At 34.9% G+C, this 21,007-nt stretch overlaps 1 protein-coding gene across 2 annotated transcripts in view; it reads right to left on the reverse strand.

Annotated features, from left to right (window-relative positions):
- Nucleotides 1–21,007, reverse strand: part of LOC136039192 (dual serine/threonine and tyrosine protein kinase-like) — a 100,242-nt gene that overhangs the window by 5,187 nt on the left and 74,048 nt on the right. For both annotated transcript variants that reach the window (XM_065722713.1, XM_065722714.1), the window contains exons 11-14: nt 20,142–20,298; nt 16,495–16,741; nt 10,896–11,145; nt 1,463–1,627 (exon numbers count right to left, since the gene is read on the reverse strand). In XM_065722713.1, coding sequence (XP_065578785.1) covers nt 1,463–1,627; nt 10,896–11,145; nt 16,495–16,741; nt 20,142–20,298 — 819 coding nt within the window. The remainder of the gene's footprint in view (nt 1–1,462; nt 1,628–10,895; nt 11,146–16,494; nt 16,742–20,141; nt 20,299–21,007) is intronic.

A 21,007-nucleotide genomic window follows, 5' to 3' on the forward strand; every position in this document is an offset into this window, starting at 1 on the left:
GTTTTCTCGTCTGAGATAGAACGAAGTTTTGGAAAACTAAGAGAAACAAATGTTGTCCTTTGGATATCCCATTTCCTATTATTATTGCTATTGGTGACTTCCTTTCAAAGCCCTTTTCGGTCCTTTTCAACGAGATTACCGAGCCTAGGAAAATTCCAACTATATGAAAACCGTCTTTCACATCCCATTTGAAAAAGAAAGACGGAAAAACTGGTTTTGAAAGCGTTCGTCTATTTCTCTCACTCCTATTTTTTCGACCGTATGAAGGATTCCTTGCAGATTGGCTAAAGAAAAACAAATTACCTCTTACTGGCAAGAGATAATTCGGTAACCTCAAATCCAATTCTAGCTCCAATTACCTAGTTTCTCTTATCAACTACATTGGGAAAATCCTTGAAAAGCCTTGTAAAATTTAACCAGAAAAATTAAATTTTATAAACTTGTTACACGCTAGACTCATTATGGATCCACTTCCAACCCCTTCCCGAGGAGACTTGCTTTTCAGTTGGCTTCAGATGGATGACAAAAACTTACAATCTGGCAAATCTTGGAATGTGGCATCCTTCATCCATAAGCCATGGCCTAACTATGTTTTTCTCAGATGCCGGTTCTTCTTAAATTGCGTTCCATCAGAGCCCTAAATGGCGAGACCGATTTTTCGTATTACTTACAATTTGAAGTACAGTCAGTTAGGCGGGTACGTGAAAGTACCAGAAAGTATCCGTTTACTATTGCTCTCGAAAACGTCTAAAAAATCTTGAGTCATCTTTCAAAGACGACGCTTCAGAAATATCCTTGACCAAAGTCATAACTACGGATTTCAATATTTTAATCTGGGGTCGTTGACAAATCTCACCTTGGGGCATTTTTGGGTAGCACATACTTATTTTTATTAGCACTAATTGAAAGATGTTGCGACCCCTTTCCCTCTAAAATTTGGCTGTCCGCACGCGTTGTGATAGTGCTCCTTTACTAATTTTAATTAACATGGTGCCTAGACGCTGAGTTGCCGTTGTTGCTACTTTTCTTTGTTGAACTTACTTTTGACCCTAGAAACTCACTCTGGAACTAAATATAGCCTATGTTTCATTATAGCCATAAAGAATGAAATCTGACCATATTTTTCGTACAAACTTGTAATTTTATATATAGTCAATCAAACAAGGTTTAATCCTTGGACAACTCTTAAATCCAGAAATAAAGGTCATATGCACGCGAACTTTTGGAGGCATCAGGCTTTTCTCTGTAGTGATATGGACAACAACGCTGTTACATTGCCACCATTTGTCAACAATATTGTCACTTTTACAAAGCAAACATGAATCAGAAAACACTCGAACAGCTAGCTATGCTTGTAAACTGTGAATCTGAGTGGCCAAATCTTTTTCAAACAGATAAACAGAAAACCAGCTGTGAATTACTAATTATAGGAAACAAAGTAAAAACAAACATTGATACAGACCTCCTTCGTAGCCAAGATTCTCTTGTTTTGATTTTTCTAATATCTGATCCAGTCTTGTTTCCACGGCTCCCAGCAGAGGGCGCTTAGCTGGATCTCCGGCCCAGCAGTCTTGCATTAGCTGCCAACAGTTTTCATCGAAACAAGATAGATATTCAGGACGAGCGCCTAAAACAACACATTTTGCAAAACTGACATAAATCCAAAACATTAAATTTTTCCAAGATAAATAAACAACTGTCAATAAATCAAAGGGAAAGGATAGACTTCCAGATAAGATTTTTAGTTTCATAGACGTGATTGGTTTGTATCAATTTTGCAATTGTCAACAACCTCTTTATGTTTGTCATTGGATTCATTTTTGTGCAAATTCTGGGGTCAATTGCAGGGAAAGCCATTAAAAAAAAATAAGAAAAAAAAAAAAAAAAACCAGAACATAAATCAAAACAAAACAAAAAAACTGCGCCTTTTCCACCACTTACATTTTATTTTAAAACTTTTATTATAGCCTATATATTCTTTTAATTTAAATCATTTAAATTAGTTTCGTTTATTATAATTTAATAAAATCCTGGACTGCCAAACATCAGTCTTCGCAAAAACTTTGTGTTTTTCTGGAGGAGGTAATAATCAGGCGTTTATATTTCATTGGTTTGGTATTTCCGTTCATTTATTATCTTTATCGTTCGTCCTTTAAATTTTTTAGTTGTTGTCATTATTTTTTTCAGTATGACTCAGTTTTTTTTAGCGTGAGATATTTCTTCCCTTTTTTACATTTGAAGAGATTTTCATGTTGCCATGTCTTTCTTTCGATGTACGTCAATCCCCCCCCCCCCCAAAAAAAAAAAAACTACAAATTGATTTTTAAAAATATGATAGTTTCTCAATTAGGAGCTTCGGAGCCTAAGAGGATATACAATTTTTTTCGTTGATCACTGAAATGATTTTTGTGCAAAAAAGTTTGTTGTGATGACAAAAAATTGTCAATTGTTGTGACACCTGCTTATAAAAAAGAAACTTTCCGTATCTTTAAAAACTTTTAATAATGGATTTTAATAATAAATTCGAAAAAAACTGTTTTATACTTCCTAGAAAACAATCAATTTTCAAATTCCAATTATAATTGTTGACAAGACCTTTTTGTTTTTCTGTAGGAAGTATCAAAGGGAGGTTTATGTTTTCCTTGTTTATCTTCAAGTCAAAGGCACAACCAGGATTTTTTTGGGGGGAGGGTTACAACTAAAAAAAAAACACTTTTCGTTTTTAGGAGTAGGACATAAACTTTAAGAGAGAGGGGTCAAACCCTGTAAACCCCTTCCCCTGGATAATCTCTTGCTTTCAGTTTTACCCATTTCTCATTATCGTTTATCCATTATATTCTAATTTTTGTAAGCGTTCCGTTTATATGTTTAGGCGTGATTTTCGGGATGAAAAGGGAAGATTTTCGACATAATTTGAAAAACGATCAAAAAAAAATTCAAACATGATTTCCGGCAAAGAGGAAGGTATATTTCTAGCATGATTTGAAAAACGATAAGAAAACAAAAATCAAACACGATTGCCGGCAAGGATGAAGGTATATTTCCACCAAGATTTGAAAAACAATCCGAAAAAAAAATTCAAACATTCCGGCAAGGAGGAAGGTATATTTCCACCATGATTTGAAAAACAATCCGAAAAAAAAATAATTAAAACATGATTTTCGGCAAGGAGGAAGGCATATTTCTACCAAGATTTGAAAAACGATCAGAAAAAAATCCAAACATTCCGGCAAGGAGGAAGGTATATTTCCAGCATTCTTTGAAAAACAATCAGAAAAAAAAATTCAAATATGATTTTCGGCAAGGAGGAAGGTATATTTCCACCAAGATTTGAAAAACAATCAGAAAAAAAAAAAAATCAAACATTCTGGCCATGAGGAAGGTATATTTCCAGCATGATTTGAAAAACAATCAGAAAAAAAAAATCAAACATGATTTTCGGCCAGGAGGAAGGTATATTTCCAGCATGATTTGAAAAACGACCAGAAAAAAAAATTCAACCATGATTTCCGGCCAGGAGGAAGGTATATTTCCAGCATGATTTGAAAAACGACCAGAAAAAAAAAATTCAAACATGATTTCCGGCCAGGAGGAAGGTATATTTCCACCAAGATTTGAACAACAATCAGAAAAAAAATTCAAACATTCTGGCAATGAGGAAAGTATATTTCCAGCATGATTTGAAAAACAATCAGAAAAAAAAAATCAAACATGATTTTCGGCCAGGAGGAAGGTATATTTCCACCATGATTTGAAAAACGATTAGAAAATAAAATTCAAACATGATTTCCAGCAAGGAGGAAGGTATATTTTAAAACTTAAAATGAGCAGAAAATTAGTCCGTATATGAGGGAGCTGCCACCCCCTCAATCTTTCACTCGCTATGTGAAAGTTTTTTAAGTGCTTTAAAAAAGTTTCTTAGTCCAATTCAAAAACTCTTGTGTTTTAACAATTGTTCTTAAGGAATTGGGACAAAAATTCAATTTAGCGAAAAGAATGAGGGGCTGAGCAGGGGGCAGCCCCCATGTATACAGAATAGTTGCATAATTTCTATAAACCCAGTTTATGGCATTTTTGTTACAAATGAAATCGATGATTATTCCTTCGTATTTATACGAGCTCAACTGATCGTAATAACAAAACTCAGGAGAGTAGACAGGCTGAAGTAATTGCTAGAGACAGAATTCTTGATCAATATAAATTTAGAATAATCCTTTATTTGTTCTGGACTTTTTTTTACAATTTGAAATGCTGATGTTTTCGATGTTGTTGTTTTGTTGTCTTTTTATCTTTTATATTATTATACTAAAAACGATCTTTGGCCCCATTTAAGGAAAACCAAATTTCCTTTTCAATGTTTTCTCGTTTATTTGGGTCTTTGTGGCCCAAATAAGTAAAGAGCAAATGCAAAGAGCAAAGAGCGTAAAGAGCAAGGGTTAAGGAAGGAGGAACCCTCTCCCCATAGGCAGAATCATTTCTGTTTTAATGTTGACCCTTACTTTCATTTGAAAAAAACAATGTTTTTAATTCAATTTCAGATCGTTTTTCAAATAATAATTTTCCCCATTCATGAAAAATTCCCTCACCCCACAAAAAATTCTTCAATGGAGAATTCCTCCCATAAAAATTCCCTTCGGACAATTCCATCCTTGCTGAAAATCCTTCCAAGAAAATTTCTTGCACAGGATTCTACCTGTAAAATTCTCCTTAGTATACATTCATTTGAAAAATATTTCAATTTTTGATCTTTTATAAATCATACCGAAAATCCCACCTTCATTGATAAGGTTTCCTGGAGATCCACAACCCCCCCCCACTTGGAAAGTTGAACCAACGACAAATTTCTCCATGGAGAATTTCTTCCAAAAAAAAAAAAATCCCATATGGAGAATTTCTCCCACGGAAACCACCATATAAAAAAAATCCTCAAGGCAATTTCAACCCCGCTCAAAATTTCTCCTGGAACATCTCCATAAGTGAAATTAAGTCGGCAAAGAGAAAATCCCTCCGAAGCACGCCACGAAAATTGTCTGAATACTTCCCAATAACAAATACCCTACGTAAACTTTGAACAGATTTCATATCTTGCAGACCCTTTCTCCAGGGGTGATGGAGGATCATGTTATCATCAAAACATAAAATTTCTTGAACTTGCAACTATGCTGAAAAAAAATGGCTATAAAAAAATCCTGATCGGACAGCTTAGGGGAAAAGGGGCATGGGAGGGGAAAAGGGGCATGGGAGGGGGTTCGGGGGGGGGGGGGTGCTCTAGTTGCCCACCAATCTTCATGGGCACTTCAAAAGAGAACTAGAACTTCTAATTTCAGTTGGCATGAACCTTCTCCCGATATACTAGACCACTGGTTCGATGCAATTACCACAGGGCGCAAAACAAGAGCTAAGAGCTCATATGGAACTTGTGACGAGGCCAGAAGAGCTAAGAGCCAAGAGCTCATATGATATGAGCTCTAACAAAATTCTAAGAATCAATAGATAGAATTAAAAGGAAAATCAGAGGCTTAATGCCGGTCGGGATTTGAAATAAGAGCTCTGAGTCGCGATGTCCTTCTAAATATCAAAATTCACTAAGATCCGATCACCCACTCGTAAGTTATAAATACCTCCTTTTTTTCAAGTTTTTCCACTCCCTTTAGCCCCCCAGATGGCCGAATCTGGGAAAACGACTTTATCAAGTCAAAATGTGCAGCTCTCTGACACACCTACCAATTTTCATCGTCCTAGCACGCCCAGAAGCACCAAACTCACCAAAGCACTATACCCCTCCCCCCAATTCCCCCAAAGAGAGCGAATCCAGTATGGTTAAGTCAATCACATATCTATGACATTTGCTTATTCCATCCACCAAGCTTCATCCCGATTCCTCCACTCTAAGCGTTTTCTAAGATTTCCGATGACCCCTCCAACTCCCCCCAATGTCAACAGATCTAATCGGGATTTGAAATAAGAGCTCTGAGACATGAATTCCTTCTAAATATCAAATTCCATTAAGATCCGGTCACCCGTTCTTAAGTTAAAAATACCTCAATACCTAATTTTTCCAAATTAACACCCCCTCCCCCCCAACTCCTCCATAGAGAGCGGATCCGTTCTAATTATGTCAATCACATATCTAAAACTTGTGCTTATTCTTTCCATCAAGTTTCATCCCGATCTCTCCACTCTAAGCGTTTTCCAAGATTTCTGTTTCCCTTCTCCAACCCCCTATGTCCCCAGATCCAAGTCGAGTCAAAAATCGAGCATCTGAGACATAAGATCCTTCTATATATCAAGTTTCATTAAGATCCGATCACCTATTCGTAAGACAAAAATACCCCAATTTTCACCCTTTCAAAGAATTCTGGTTTCCCCCTCCAACTCCCCCCAATGTCACAGGATCTGCTCGGAATTTAAAATAAGAGCTTTAAAGCACAAGATCCTTCTAAATATCAAATTTTATTAAGATCTGATCACCCGTTCGTAAGTTACAAATACCTCATTTTTCCAAATTACCCCCCCTCCAACTCCACCAAAGAGAGCGGATCCGGTCCGGTTATGTCAGTCACGTATCTTAGACTTGTTTTTATTCTTCCCATCCAGTTTCGTCCTGATCTCTCCGCTTTCCGGTTGAGATTTAAAATAAGAGATCTGAGCTACGAGGTCCTTCTAAATATTAAGTTTCATGAAGATCCGATCACTCTTTCGTAAGCAAAAATAGGTCATTGTTTCTAATTTTTCAGAATTAACCCCCCCCCATTCCCTCAAATAGAGTGGATCCGTTCCAATTATGTCAATCACGTATCTAAGACTTCTGCTTATTTTTTTCACCAAGTTTCATCCCGATCCCTCCACTCTAAGCGTTTTCCATGACAGATCCGGTCGGGATTTAAAATAAGAGCTCTGAGACACGATATCCTTCCAAACATCAAACTTCATTAAGATCTGACCAACCGTTCGTAAGTTAAAAATACTTAATTTTTTTCTATTTTTTCCAAATTAACCGCCCCCCACTCCCCCCAGACGGTCAAATCGGGAAAAAGATTATTTCTGATTTGATCTGGTCCGGTCCCTGACACACCTGCCAAATTTCGTCGTCCTAGCTTACCTGGAAGTGCCTAAAGTGGCAAAACCGGGACCGACAGACAGACAGACCGCCAGAATTTGCGATTGCTATATGTCACTTGGTTAATACCAAGTGCCATAAAAAAAAAAACAAGACAAACAAACAAATAAACACACATCCATGACTTTATTCGGGCAAAAAATACAAAATTTCATATTTTTGCATATCGGAGCTTGAAATCTTTACAGAAGAATTCTCTGATATAATTTATCCCACAGTGTTGTTTTCATTGAGATTCCTTGACTTTTTTGGGGGATATTTCTCCCTTTTCTCAAACATCAGCCAATTTTTTCAGGCTAGTAATTTTTAATAGGTGACACTAAACTTATTGAATATATTATAAATTTGGAATCAGCACAAAAAGCCAACACTTTTGATATAACTATATATCAAAATTCTGTATTTTGGTATAGGTTACTATTGAGTCGAGTCGCTCCTTACTTACAGCTCCTTACCCGAAGCTGTTTGATATATGAAATGATTGTTCATTGATGTCCGCATCCGATTTCATTTACTTAATTATAGTGAGGTTCGTTTTAAATTAGAACTATTACACAACTTTATTTTTGCTCGTCGTCAAATGCCTGAATTCATTTTAAAAGAACTGTTTCTTATTTTCATCTATAAGCATACCTATTGGAAAATCCACTACATGTGGGGGGGGGCTTTGAAAACTCCAGCCCATAATATATTCGCCAACTGGTGTCTCTCCTACCCTTCTACTGTATTCTTCCAAAAGGTAGAGAGGCAGAAGTATACCGGGCTGACGGGCACATAGCAACACTTAAACTAATAATAAAAAAAAACTATTTAACAGTTCCATGACTGATCGGGTATCCATGATACTAGGGGAACTTCATAGAAAAAAATATATATCATTTTATCCGTAAACATACAGTTCTGCGAAAGTTACCTAAAACTTAATTATAATCTTTTTAGGTGGGAAGGGTATAATATCATTGCAACAGGCAAAGGCAGATCTATGAAAAGATTTAGGAGGGGGATGTGACAAGGGCGCCAATAATTGACAAAATTAGCAAGTTTATGAGGGCGCCAGAAAAATCTTGTGGGAGGTCCCCCACCCTCCTGGCGACAGGTTATATTATAATCCTTAAATTAGAAAAAAAAGGGTTGACCCAGCTTTATTCAAACAGTTCGTGGTAACGAACTGTAAGTAAGGAGCCACTCAGCCCAATACTAACCGAAACTCGTAAAAAATGAGTTTTGATAACAATTAATGCATGAATTGGCTTTTTATGCTGATTCTAATTATATAAGATTCACTGAGTTTGATGTTACACATCAACAATTAGGGACCTGAGAATACTTGCCTAATTTTTTAAAAAGAGGGTAAAGAACCCGAGTAATCAAGCGATCTTAAAGAAAACCATGCAATCAGATTCAGCATGTGAGAGAACCATACTGTAGAGGTTTCATACTCCTATACACAAAAACGTGGACTTTTATATTTTCTTTGCCAGAAGGAATATCATGAATGTGTCTTTATTCTATTATTTCCAGGGGTGATCGTGTCGAATTAATGGTCCTAGAAGATCAGAAAAGGACTCATTAAACGAAAATTAGAAGTTCTAGGGCCAATTTCAATTGGTCAAAAAGAAAGAAAACGGGATGTTCCCCATTTCCACACCTTCCCCCCCAAAGACATCCAATCAAAATATTGAGATAGATATTTGGTTCAGTATAATTGAAGGATCCAATAACTATGACTCTCGGGATGACTTAGCCCTCCACAGTCCCTGAGACCCATGGGAAAGGCCGCCCATTGTTTACATATAGCACTTGTTACAGAGAAATATACAGCAAATTTTTGGGTGCAATTATATACAAACGGAATTCCTGGGGGTGACAGTCCATGGAGAGGGAAGGGAGATTTCAAGGCCTGATTTGAAAAAGATCAGAAATTAGATAAAAACAAGTTTTTCAGCTGAAAGTAAAGAGCACCATTAAAACAAAACAAACAAAAATTGTTCCATATACGAGGGGGGCTGCCCCCCACCCTCAATCCCTCGCTCTTAACGCTAAGTTTTATATTTTCATCCCAATTCTTCAAGAACATCTGCTGCAGCAAAAGGGCCATTGATTTGGAATTAGAAGCTTTTTTGGAATTAGTACAAAAATTCAGCGCAACGATCAAGGGAGGGAGTAACCCCCCTCATATACGGAGTAATTTCTCTGAATTTTAAGTTTTAATGTTGCTCCTTACTTTCATTTGAAAAATTCTTTTTTATTAGATTTTTATATTTCTCCGCGGCTGATCGTGTAGTCATATTACCGAGGATATTTCACAGAATAAAAAACAATTATTCTTATCCGCAAGTATACAGAGCTCTGTGATAGGCAGCTAATGCTAAACTTTATTCTTTTAGGGGGGGGGGTAATATCTTAAATGAGATAAATGAACCACAGCAACACTAAAATAATATAGACATCTATTAAATGTAAAACATCATGACCAAATACAAAACTCATGATAACAGACAACAGTGCACGAATCAATAAAAAAAAAGGAAAATAAAATTTAGTAGAAAATAACAAATAAACATAAATAATAAAATAAATAAGTAAAAAGTTCAATAATTTGACGAAACTTAAAATATTGGTAATCGTAAAAATAGTTATAATATAAAGAAAGTATAATAAAAGAACAAAAAAAATAAAATAAAAACCTACCTCTTTTGACACAGCTTCACAAATAATCCTTATTTCTATATTGATCAAAAATATAGATCAGTTTAACTAAGCCTGCACTAATATACCAAAGTAATACACAAAACCATAGACTGCACTGTCAAAATGACCAGATAACAGCACAGAGGCCATTGTACCAACTATTCTACCTTAAATCAATATAACAATACTAACTGAGGGGGAGGGGCAAAATATCATAACAAGGCTTACAGCAATGTTTACCAATAAACCAAAGTAATCCCCAAAACCATTGACTGCACTATCAAAATTACCAGATAACAGCATAGGTGCCATATGGTTCAGTGTGCCAACTATTCCACCTTAAAATTATATAACTATACTAACTGAGAGAGAGGGGCAAAATATCATAACAGGACTCACAGCAATGCTTAAAAAAGGGCTTAAACCAACCTCTTTTGACACAGTTCCACAGCTGGTCCTTATTTCTACACCACTCAAAATATAACTATACTAACTGAGAGAGAGGGTCAAAATATCATAACAGGGCTCACAGCAATACTTAAAAAAGGGCTTAAACCAACCTCTTTTGACACAGTTCCACAGCTGGTCCTTATTTCTACACCGCTCAAAATATAACTATACTAACTGAGAGAGAGGGGCAAAATATCATAACAGGGCTCACAGCAATACTTAAAAAAGGGCTTAAACTAACCTCTTTTGACACAGTTCCACAGCTGGTCCTTATTTCTACACCACTCAAAATATAACTATACTAACTGAGAGAGAGGGGCAAAATATCATAACAGGGCTCACAGCAATACTTAAAAAAGGGCTGAAACCAACCTCTTTTGACACAGTTCCACAGCTGGTCCTTATTTCTACACCGCTCAAAATATAACTATACTAACTGAGAGAGAGGGGCAAAATATCATAACAGGGCTCACAGCAATACTTAAAAAAGGGCTTAAACCAACCTCTTTTGACACAGCTCCACAGCTGGTCCTTATTTCTACACCGCTCAAAATATAACTATACTAACTGAGAGAGAGGGGCAAAATATCATAACAGGGCTCACAGCAATGCTTAAAAAAGGGCTTAAACCAACCTCTTTTGACACAGCTCCACAGCTGGTCCTTATTTCTACACTGCTCAAAGACATACGGTAGTCTGACTGAGCCTGCACAGATGTACCAAAGTAATACTCCAAAAGCGTAGACATCTACTGCACTATCATAATGACCAGATAACAGCTCAGGGGCCATATGGATTGGAGTACCAACTATACTCCCAGAGATCATTGCTTCAGGTTTGCAAAAGCCTAGGTCCGTGATTTTTGCTCGATTACTTTTATCCAACTATAAAAAAAGAACGGAGCTAGTTATTTATTAATCAAAAGAAACAACATACATTTAACATGAAATAAAAACTAAAAAAAATAACTTTTTCATTGAAATAAAATAATAAAAAACAATATTAAAAAATTCAAATAATTGTTAAAAAATTACGCTGTTTCAAATTAATGAGAACAAAACTCAAAGAACAGGTACTAAAGAATCTTACTACAAATACAGTATCAAAAACTAGTATAGTGAGACAATTTTTTTCAGTTTTGACTGAATATGATTAGCTGTATTTATTCGGCGTTTTTCTTTGCCTAGGAGGGAGCGTCCTCTTATGAATGTCAGAATTCGGTAGCGGTTTTCTTATGTTTAAGCATTAAACTTTACAATAATTATTTAATTTTGTTGTCTAAGCGCTAAATTTCTAAATATAAATGTGAGAATTCGGTAGCGTTTCTTTTACATTTAAGCATTTACCAGTAATTAGTTAATTTCTATACTCAACTTCGTTGTTTGCGTTTAAGCATTAAATTTCTTAATGATCAATAAATTTCTCAATAATCAAATAAATAATTTCATTGAATTATTACCAGGGACCAGGAGCAATACGGATCAGTGTCCCAACTATACTACCACAGATCATTGCTACTAGTTTGCAATAGAAAAGGTCCGTGATTTTTGCTCAATTACTGCTATCAACCTGTAAAAATAAAACAAGCAAGTTACCCTTTTTTTTATATATATGTCCTTTTTTAATATATAAATACATATGCAACGCCGTATCAAGAAGGGGCAGGGAGAGGGGAGGGGGGTCTGACTCCTTCCCTAAATTTTGTTCGACTATTTAAACTTAACGAAATTGCAAACAAACAAATTTTCGACATGTTTTTGTACCCCCCCCCCCAAACTAGAATCCTGTATACGCCTTTGTATATATGTACTTAGGTGAAGATGGGTTTTAGTCAGCACAAGAAATAGAATGATACAGCAATCGAACAAGGTAAAAATTATAAGCCAATAAAAATAAACGAGACATTTGAAACATGAAACATCAGAATATCAAACCTTTTCATTCAATTTGTCTGTCCACATTTTTCATTATAATAAAATAAATATAATACTGTATAGTTTTAAAACGGACTAAAGCTAATTAAATTTCCTGGGAACAAACTCAAAGCAACATTTTATTTCAGCATTGATCAAAACCCCCTCTTGCCATTGCGAATTTTTATCCGCCTCGTAAAAGAGTAACAAAATACAAAAAAGCTTGTGATGCGTTTTGGAAAGCATTTTTGCGAACAGCCCCCCTCCCGGAGAAAATAATGGATACACCTTTGACCTGAGATCATTACTTCAGGTTGGTAAATCCTAGGTACATAGTTTTTGCATGTTTACTTTTATAGGACTGTAAATGAAAAAAAAGAGCAAGATTTTTTTTAACCTCTATCTCTAGATATTGATTGTCCAGAATCGAAACTCACTAGGTATATTTTTTCGCCAAATAAGATGACAAATAAGAAAAAAATAACAAATAACGAACGCAAGAACAACAACATTAATACATTGTACATTAATACATTGTCATTCATACAATAATAATGCCGAAACAGAAAAATTACGCCGAAATGATGCCGAAACACAATACAACATTTATACATTGCCATTAATACAACAATAATGACGAATAAGAAAAATCGTCGGGAAATCAAGAACAAAAATAGACACAGAAAAAAAATAATAGAAATGAAACAAAATGGGGTAAAGCCTCTAATATCGACGAAACTGATTGATATTTCGGACTAAGATTCACACATTGTCTTCAGTACAGGTAAAAACAAATATAAAGACAAAAAACAAAAGACAGAAGCAAATTAAATAAATAGAAATGTACTTTTAAAGATTGTGGCTATATATCGTTAAATCATCTTCTGAAGCTATCGATTCCTAATGAGGACTCGATATACAAAAATTACGAATGAGAGTTCTTTTTTTGTATGGCTATATCAGCAGCTTTCCGATTCGACCTTGTTTTTATTAGTCTGCTTGTTTACCCCTTTGAAGTAAAGTCACATTCGTTTATAATATTACTACTACTACTACTATTACTCGAATTATATCGCAGGACCAAGCTCCCTGAGGCCACAGTCCCTTCATCCAATATTTTTAAGGGCTTGACTTCCATGAAGTTTATATAAACCAAACAAAAAAAAACACGAAAAAACGAGAAAATAAGCGAGGACAACAAACGAGAATTATCCTTCATCCATCAACTTAATCTTTCGTCATTGGCGACCAATTCTCTTCATATCCTTCATTATGGCCCTTCCTCACCCAATTTGGGCAAGGCCTTTTTTTCGCCTGGCCCCAGTTGGATGGGCAAAAAGCACAATCTCCTGTAATTTGTTATAGTTTTTTGCCCGTAAAGTTTCAAACATACTTAACTCTACGGGAACTCTTAGAAACACACAAATTTTGTCACATTTAATTTGCTATTTTTGTCAGGTTTCTAAGCAAAACAGGACATTTAATTGTGACAGCTACGCATCTGGAGACGATTCATCCCAGCTCAAAACAGAGTGAGGGCAATAAACTTCTATCCAATCAAGTAGCTACAAACTCAGACTTGATTTTGAACTCAGTTGTTTTGTTACAGCGGTATTTTAGAATTTTTGGTTAGTATGGGCTGGGATAAACTCTTTACTATGTAACGACCCCTAGATGAGTAGCAATGATATATACCATCAAGAAAGTCTTGTTTACGAAACAGGTAATGTAAACAAATAATCAAATAAATAACTACGGCCTCTTAGGGAATGAATATATTAGTAAAGTTGAAATTATTTAGTTGTAAGGTTTGTGTTGCCAATTGGTTTTATCACGAGATGTCTCAACTTAGCCATCTCAACCTTTCTGTAATTACGGCCGTAGAAAGTGAGATCTTTCTCATTTCAATACAGACATTGAAATGAATACCTGAAACTGTTCTTTCTACGGTCGTCTTAAAGCTGTTTAGGCTGTTTTAAAAACAGCCGTAGAAAGTGAGATCTTTCTCATTTCATTACAGACGTTGAAATGAATACCTGAAACTGTTCTTTCTACGGTCGTCTTAAAGCTGTTTAGGCTGTTTTAAAAACAACCGTAGAAAGTAAGATCTTTCTCATTCAATAGACACCGAAATGAATGCCTAAAACTGTTCTTTCTACGGCCGTTTTTAAGCTGTTTAGGCTGTTTTAAAAACAGCCGTAGAAAGTGAGATCTTTCTCATTTCAATACAGACATTGAAATGAATACCTAAAACTGTTCTTTCTACGGTCGTCTTTAAGCTGTTTAGGCTGTTTTAAAAACAGCCGTAGAAAGTAAGATCTTTCTCATTTCAATACAGACATTGAAATGAATACGTAAAACTGTTCTTTCTACGGTCGTCTTAAAGCTGTTTAGGCTGTTTTAAAAACAGCCGTAGAAAGTAAGATCTTTCTCATTTCAATACAGACATTGAAATGAATACGTAAAACTGTTCTTTCTACGGTCGTCTTTAAGCTGTTTAGGCTGTTTTAAAAACAGCCGTAGAAAGTGAGATCTTTCTCATTTCAATACAGACATTGAAATGAATACGTAAAACTGTTCTTTCTACGGTCGTCTTAAAGCTGTTTAGGCTGTTTTAAAAACAGTTGTAGAAAGTAAGATCTTTCTCATTCAATAGACACCGAAATGAATACCTAAAACTGTTCTTTCTACGGCCGTTTTTAAGCTATTTAGGCTGTTTTAAAAACAGCCATAGAAAGTGAGATCGAGCCGTATTGTTCTTTCTGCTTACTCTTTAATATACAGACATTGAAATGAATGCCTAAAACTATCCTTAGACAAAGACTATCCTCTGGAAGACATTAAGCGCATCTTCTTCAACCTTTCATAGGGACCATGTTTCTGAATCAGGCTTAACCACTCTAATTACCGTGGCTTCTACTCTCCTAATCCATGGCTACCCTAAGGTAGTATCCAAGAATCCTGATCTAGCGTTCAGAGAGAGGCGGCTATTTGAAATTTATTGGTTAGGTTTTTCCTTTATAATAGATTGTACCTGAACTTGAAAATAGACCAAAAGTAAAATAAATAATAGTTAGCAAAATAATAAAAAAAAAATACACTTAACAGCATAAATAACAGCAAAAGAAGACAAAAATAAAAGGACTGTATAAAATGACGGAGAAAAGATAAACAATTGCTTGTTTTTATCTACCCAAGCGCCATCTATAACAAAATTGAAACTTAATTACACACACATTTATTACCTTATTATATACTAAATAAGTTAGAAAACCTGTTGGGTCAGATGCAGCAACACACTGCTGGCTACGGAATTAGATTCCGGCGAGGAGACATGTGAAAGCTAATAATTGAAAGAAGAAGAAAAAGATAGCCAACCGGTATCTAACAAGAAAGGTGAATTTCACGTTGGCTCTATCGGAACATAATTTTAATTATCCAAATCATTTTATTTTTTTTGAGAATGTCTCTTTGATTTCTAGGGACCAAGGTTTAAAGCAAATTTTCAGGGAAACAATCGAAATTAAAAAAAAAATTATTCAAGACTAATTCTATAAACAGAGATACAGGTGAATTTGGATTGAATTCAATTTATGATAATTTACTGAGGTCAAATAAAGTAAATCTCATTTCACCTAAGAGCTTTGACCTCTGTCCACCTGCTATGACAGATAAATCCAAAGAACCGGACCCGAAAAGGTCAAGGAGATTTGCTTCCGCATTTGCATTGAAAAAATAAGAATAATAAACTATATGTAATCAATTTGTTGGGTATAAATTCCGTTCGTTTTTATGAATGTCTTTTAGTTTTACTGCTGATGATGGACACTGTATGTGCCCGAAATATCCAGTTAAAAATTTTATATTTGTTTCACTATCGAATAAAAGGTTTTATCCCTATTTTGAACTGTTATATTTTTGTCTGCTTCAAATACCTTAGGAACTGTTGCTGGTGGCAAAGAAGAAAAAAGGCACGGAGCTCACCAAAACAGACGCCGTCAGTGGCCTGTTACAAATTAATACATCTACAGAAATTAGTCAGCCGAATCAGACACAGAACACAAACTGGAACCCTAAACTAATATCACCAAATCAACCAATCAAGAAGATCATAATCTATTCTAACCTTCTGAGCATTAATATTTACTAATTTCTCCGTCTACGGTCAACCCCCTTTCTCAAGGTCACCTCACCTAGGCACTTAAATTGAACAGTAAGCACATTTTACCAAAAGCACAAAGCAAAAGAAGCAAACACTTACCTAACAACCTGCTAACACTAACAACGTATTAGCACTTACAAAAGCAGCTTACCACTTACCAAAACATTTTTTAACTTAATATCTCTATGAATAAGTCCCTGAGAGTGAAGGAAACGAATACCCTGGACGACGTCTAGGGCTATTTGAAGTCTTGAGAACCAGCTGAGACCCAGTTTGAGTGCATCATAGAGATCTCTTGAAAGACGATCCATTATAAGGTAGACAGCTGGCGCGGACCCTTGTCCGTAAGTGTGATCAATCACAGATCCACGTAGTGAGACTATGCGATCGTGCTCGGGAACAGTCCTAAAGGGAGATAATGAATACAACAACAATAGAAACAAGACTTTTAGGTAATAAAACAAATAAAAAAAATGCCAGAAGTTAAAATTATTAAAGGAACGCACAATTTCCAAAAATTATCTAATATTTACATTCACTGTCAAAAAGCAAAACGAAATAAGAAGGAAGAAAGAAAGAAGTAAAAAAAAAAAAAAAAAAAAAATGACTTTTATAGTGACTTTATGTGTTTACTTGCTTTATATTTCTCAGAAAGAGCGCGAGAGAGAGAGAGATAGAGAGAGGGAAGGAGGGAGGGAGAGAGTGAATGAGAGAGAGACAGAGAAAACTTATTGACAAAAAACAAAACAAAAAAGCAATAGAAATGTGCCAATAAGCCTTATGGCTTGTAGAGTAATCTCTAATCTAAAACACAAAAACAGATCCCCTAAAACAATATGGAAGAGAGCAAAATAAATAAATAACAATATTCACCTGAAACCCTAACTCATATGAAAACCGGATCGTAAGAAATTCACACAAAAATAGTAGTTTTCAACAATCCACAAAAAGATGGTCAATGAGCCTCTTGAGCAGCACTATAAGGAAGAAATTAGCATTGCAGAAATTTAATTGATTAATTGCAACACTTTTTCTCTCAAAAACAAAAGATTTAAGAGGTGCTAAGGGACAAGATTTAAATCTTGTCAAAAATACCTTTCACAAAAATAACTTTCTTAAGAGGGAGTAACCAGTTTCCTAGCTTACCCCTTTCCTAAAATGACACACAAAAGTGGCATTTTTCACTATCATGTCCAGTCAAGAGCTATATGAACAGATTCAAAATATCCTGCTGAATCAACGGATGTCAAGAACTAGAAAGGTGAAATCCTAATCTAGGAAGGGGAGAGATAAGGATGAATTTTTTTTCTATGTCCATTTTGTACCTCTCGGTTTTTCGCATGTTAGAAAGTTATAGTTGAAAGCAGTACAGCCATAGTAATAGTTTAAATATTTTTTGAATAAACAAGTTCTGAAGTTTTAGTACATTTCTGGTAATTCACAAGGCTTGTAACACTTCCACTCCCATGTCCATGTCCACTTCCTTGTCGAGTTCCACATGTTCCACTCCCATGTCGAGTTCCGTATGTTCCACTCACATGTCGAGTTCCACATGTTCCATTCCCATGTCGAGGTAAGAAACAAAAATTTAATCTCGCACTTTACTGTCGCTGAAACGTTTTTTTTTTGTTTCAATTGGCTGGAATCAAGTATCACAATATCATTTTTAAAATTCTAAGAAAAACTTAAAATTTCGTAGAAAATCGCAAAAAATGACAAACACAGCCCCAGCCCCTACAAAGCGTTAAAGAGTAAAACAAAATCCTTTTTATAAACGTAAGTGTTTTAGGGGAAGGACCTAAAGCTGAAATATTCCTGAGCTAGAAATATTACTAGATTTAAGATAATACTGTAGAGTTGCGACTCTGAACAAAATGCCTATATATTGTATTATAAACAATTTTACTATTATTTTATAATAAAAATAATTTTTATAATTTCATTATAATATTTAAATTGTTTTTAATATTTTCATAATTTATGACATTTAACATTTAGCATAAATTTTAAAATTAAGAACAAATTTAAATAATTTTATTATAAAAGTAGTACCATTAGATTTATTTTCTTATACTATGTCTTAATGGCATTGTCCCTTTCTACAACATACCTACCATCCCCCTTTTTATGGTCCGTGATAATAGACTTATGATATATATTAAACTAAAATGAAACATTAAATTCTTGCTTTGTAACCTGCAGCTTGTTTCTATTCACCAAATTATTCTGCTTCCTTCCATTGTTATTCACATTTTAAAATCATTTAAAATAATATATTTTATCCAATATTCAGTCAGTCACTCAGGCTGAACTGGGTATAATCGAGTCAGCGCAGTGGCTACCCAATATATAACACATCCAAAATACGAAAACAACAACAAAGAAATATTTTATTAGGGCTATATTACATGGGTCCATCAAAGAGTTGTGGGGTGCATTGTCATTGTAATGATTCTTATATGGAAGGAACCTAATGGTACCATTTATTATGTGAGATTCGCATATAGCCCTTGGCTAAATATAGGGCTATATGAAGTTGTAGTAAAGCGGTTCTACAGGAGGAGACATGTTAGAACAAAAAAGAGGCGTCTTACCTTTTAAATATTTACTGCATCCGTCATAAAATCCATTTTACCCACCATAATAATTAGTTACAGCTAATAATTTGTTTTTACCTTTATTCTAAAATAGTTTTCCAAAGATCAGTTACAACTCTTTTTTTCAATATGCTCAAAGTAGTGCTCAATATATCCAGTATATTACATCTCAAAATGCTTAAAGCTATTTGGTTTTCCGAAGACCAGTTATATGTCTGTTTAAATAGTACTGAATATGGTCAATATTTCTATTTCAATATGCTTAAAGATTCTTGGTTTTCCCGAGATCAGTTACATCTCATTTCCTCAATGTACTTAAAATAGTGCTCAATATAATCAATATTTATATCTCAGTTTGCTTGAATTTTTTTGGATTTCTATCAAAAGGAAAAGATTTAAGAGGTGTTAAGGGACAAGATTTAAATTTTTGTCCACTTTTTTTTTCCTTTTGCCATTTTTTGTGTTTGTGATTGAAAAGATTGTGTGTTTGTAACTGGTGGCTGATGATTAGGGGTCCATTTTTGTGAGACCCCAATTCCTTGTTTTTCGGATTTTTTTTTTCGGATTGAATTTTTTTTTTAATCAGAGGAATCTTGTCAATCAGAAGAACCCACTCTTAGAGACAAAATTTGGCATAGAGCAAAAAGAGAAATAGTGTTCGCTGTGGATTGGTAAGCGGCGGGTAGTCAATGGAGTGACTGTTTGTCATTAAGTTTTTTTATAGCTTTTTTTGTGTTTTTTTTTTTGTGTGGCACAAAATCAAGCCCAGATCTTGTCAGACATACTAGCAAAGATTAGCAAAATCAGCCACAAATATAAGTCACCAATTCAGGGGTGTGTCCAGGGAGACAGAGAGCCAAGGGGCCCGGCCACCCTCCGATAAATCCTAAATTTTCTTGCAATCTTGGGTAATTCTTATTCAATTTATCAAATATAGTTATTTGATTGCTTCCCTTCCCTAAGATTCTCTTTTATTTGATTTTTTCTTTCATTTTCTCTCTTTCATTCCGCTTCATCTATTCTTATTTCTTTTTTCCTGAATTCCCAGCCATACAGCTTTGCAATAGGTATTCTGACATATTTGTCTTCTGTTGTTTAAATTTAATAGTAAACCAATTAATCTTTCTACCTATCCAAAGTTTTATTTCCACAACACATTTAGAAATTGCTCCAAAAAACTTATTCAGTCATGCAATGACATCACTGACCTTGAGTAGTAGAATTCCATTGCCAAGTCACTCCAATGTTTATCATCAGGAGGAACTACAGTTTTCACTGCACAAGGAGTATAGCCAGCCCATGTGTCGCAAGCAAAGACTACGCCATACTGACCTCTTCCAATTTCTCTACCAAGAGCTGGTACACCTAGAAAGAAAAACATGAAACACATTTCTAAGACAAAAAAATCAAGGGGGGGGGGGGAATAACATAAGAACAAATATTATTAGTTAATTTAATAGGATGTGGCCAGAGATTCTAGAATTTTTAAGGATTTCATGGGGACAGGCTCTGACGACACCCCTCTGTGTAAGCCCTCCCCCCTAGATTTTGATAAATCCCTATTTTTGATATTTCACTGAAATAAAACTTTTTTTTAATTTTCATTGAAAAAAATCGCAACAATCGTGGATTTTGGGACATGCTTGACTGGTAAAATATTTGTTTACTGAAAATGCAAAAAAAAAATATGTTAATAAATTATCGTTTCGATTTCCATATTTTTTTGTAAACACACTTTATGTGCATTTTCATTAAAGAAACGTTTTTGCAAACAAGCATTTCCCAAATTTTATTTAATTATTCGAAAAAGAAGTAATCAGAAATTCAAGAGATAAAATTTCTAGGGGAGAGGGTGTGTCAACGGACGTCGATGCCTACCCTAAGCGTAATTACACCCCCCACCAAAAAAAATACCCTTCATCAGTATTCTCGTTGAAATATACCTGTTTTGATATTTTCACAGAATAAAAACCGTAATACTCCTAGATTTTGAGACATACCTGTTTGGAAAAATGTTAAATAAAAATACACAGAAAAACATGTGTAAAAAAATATATGGAGACTGATGGCCATT

The sequence above is a fragment of the Artemia franciscana genome, chromosome 19, assembly GCF_032884065.1.
Source record: "Artemia franciscana chromosome 19, ASM3288406v1, whole genome shotgun sequence".
NCBI classification, from domain to species: Eukaryota; Metazoa; Arthropoda; class Branchiopoda; order Anostraca; family Artemiidae; genus Artemia; species Artemia franciscana.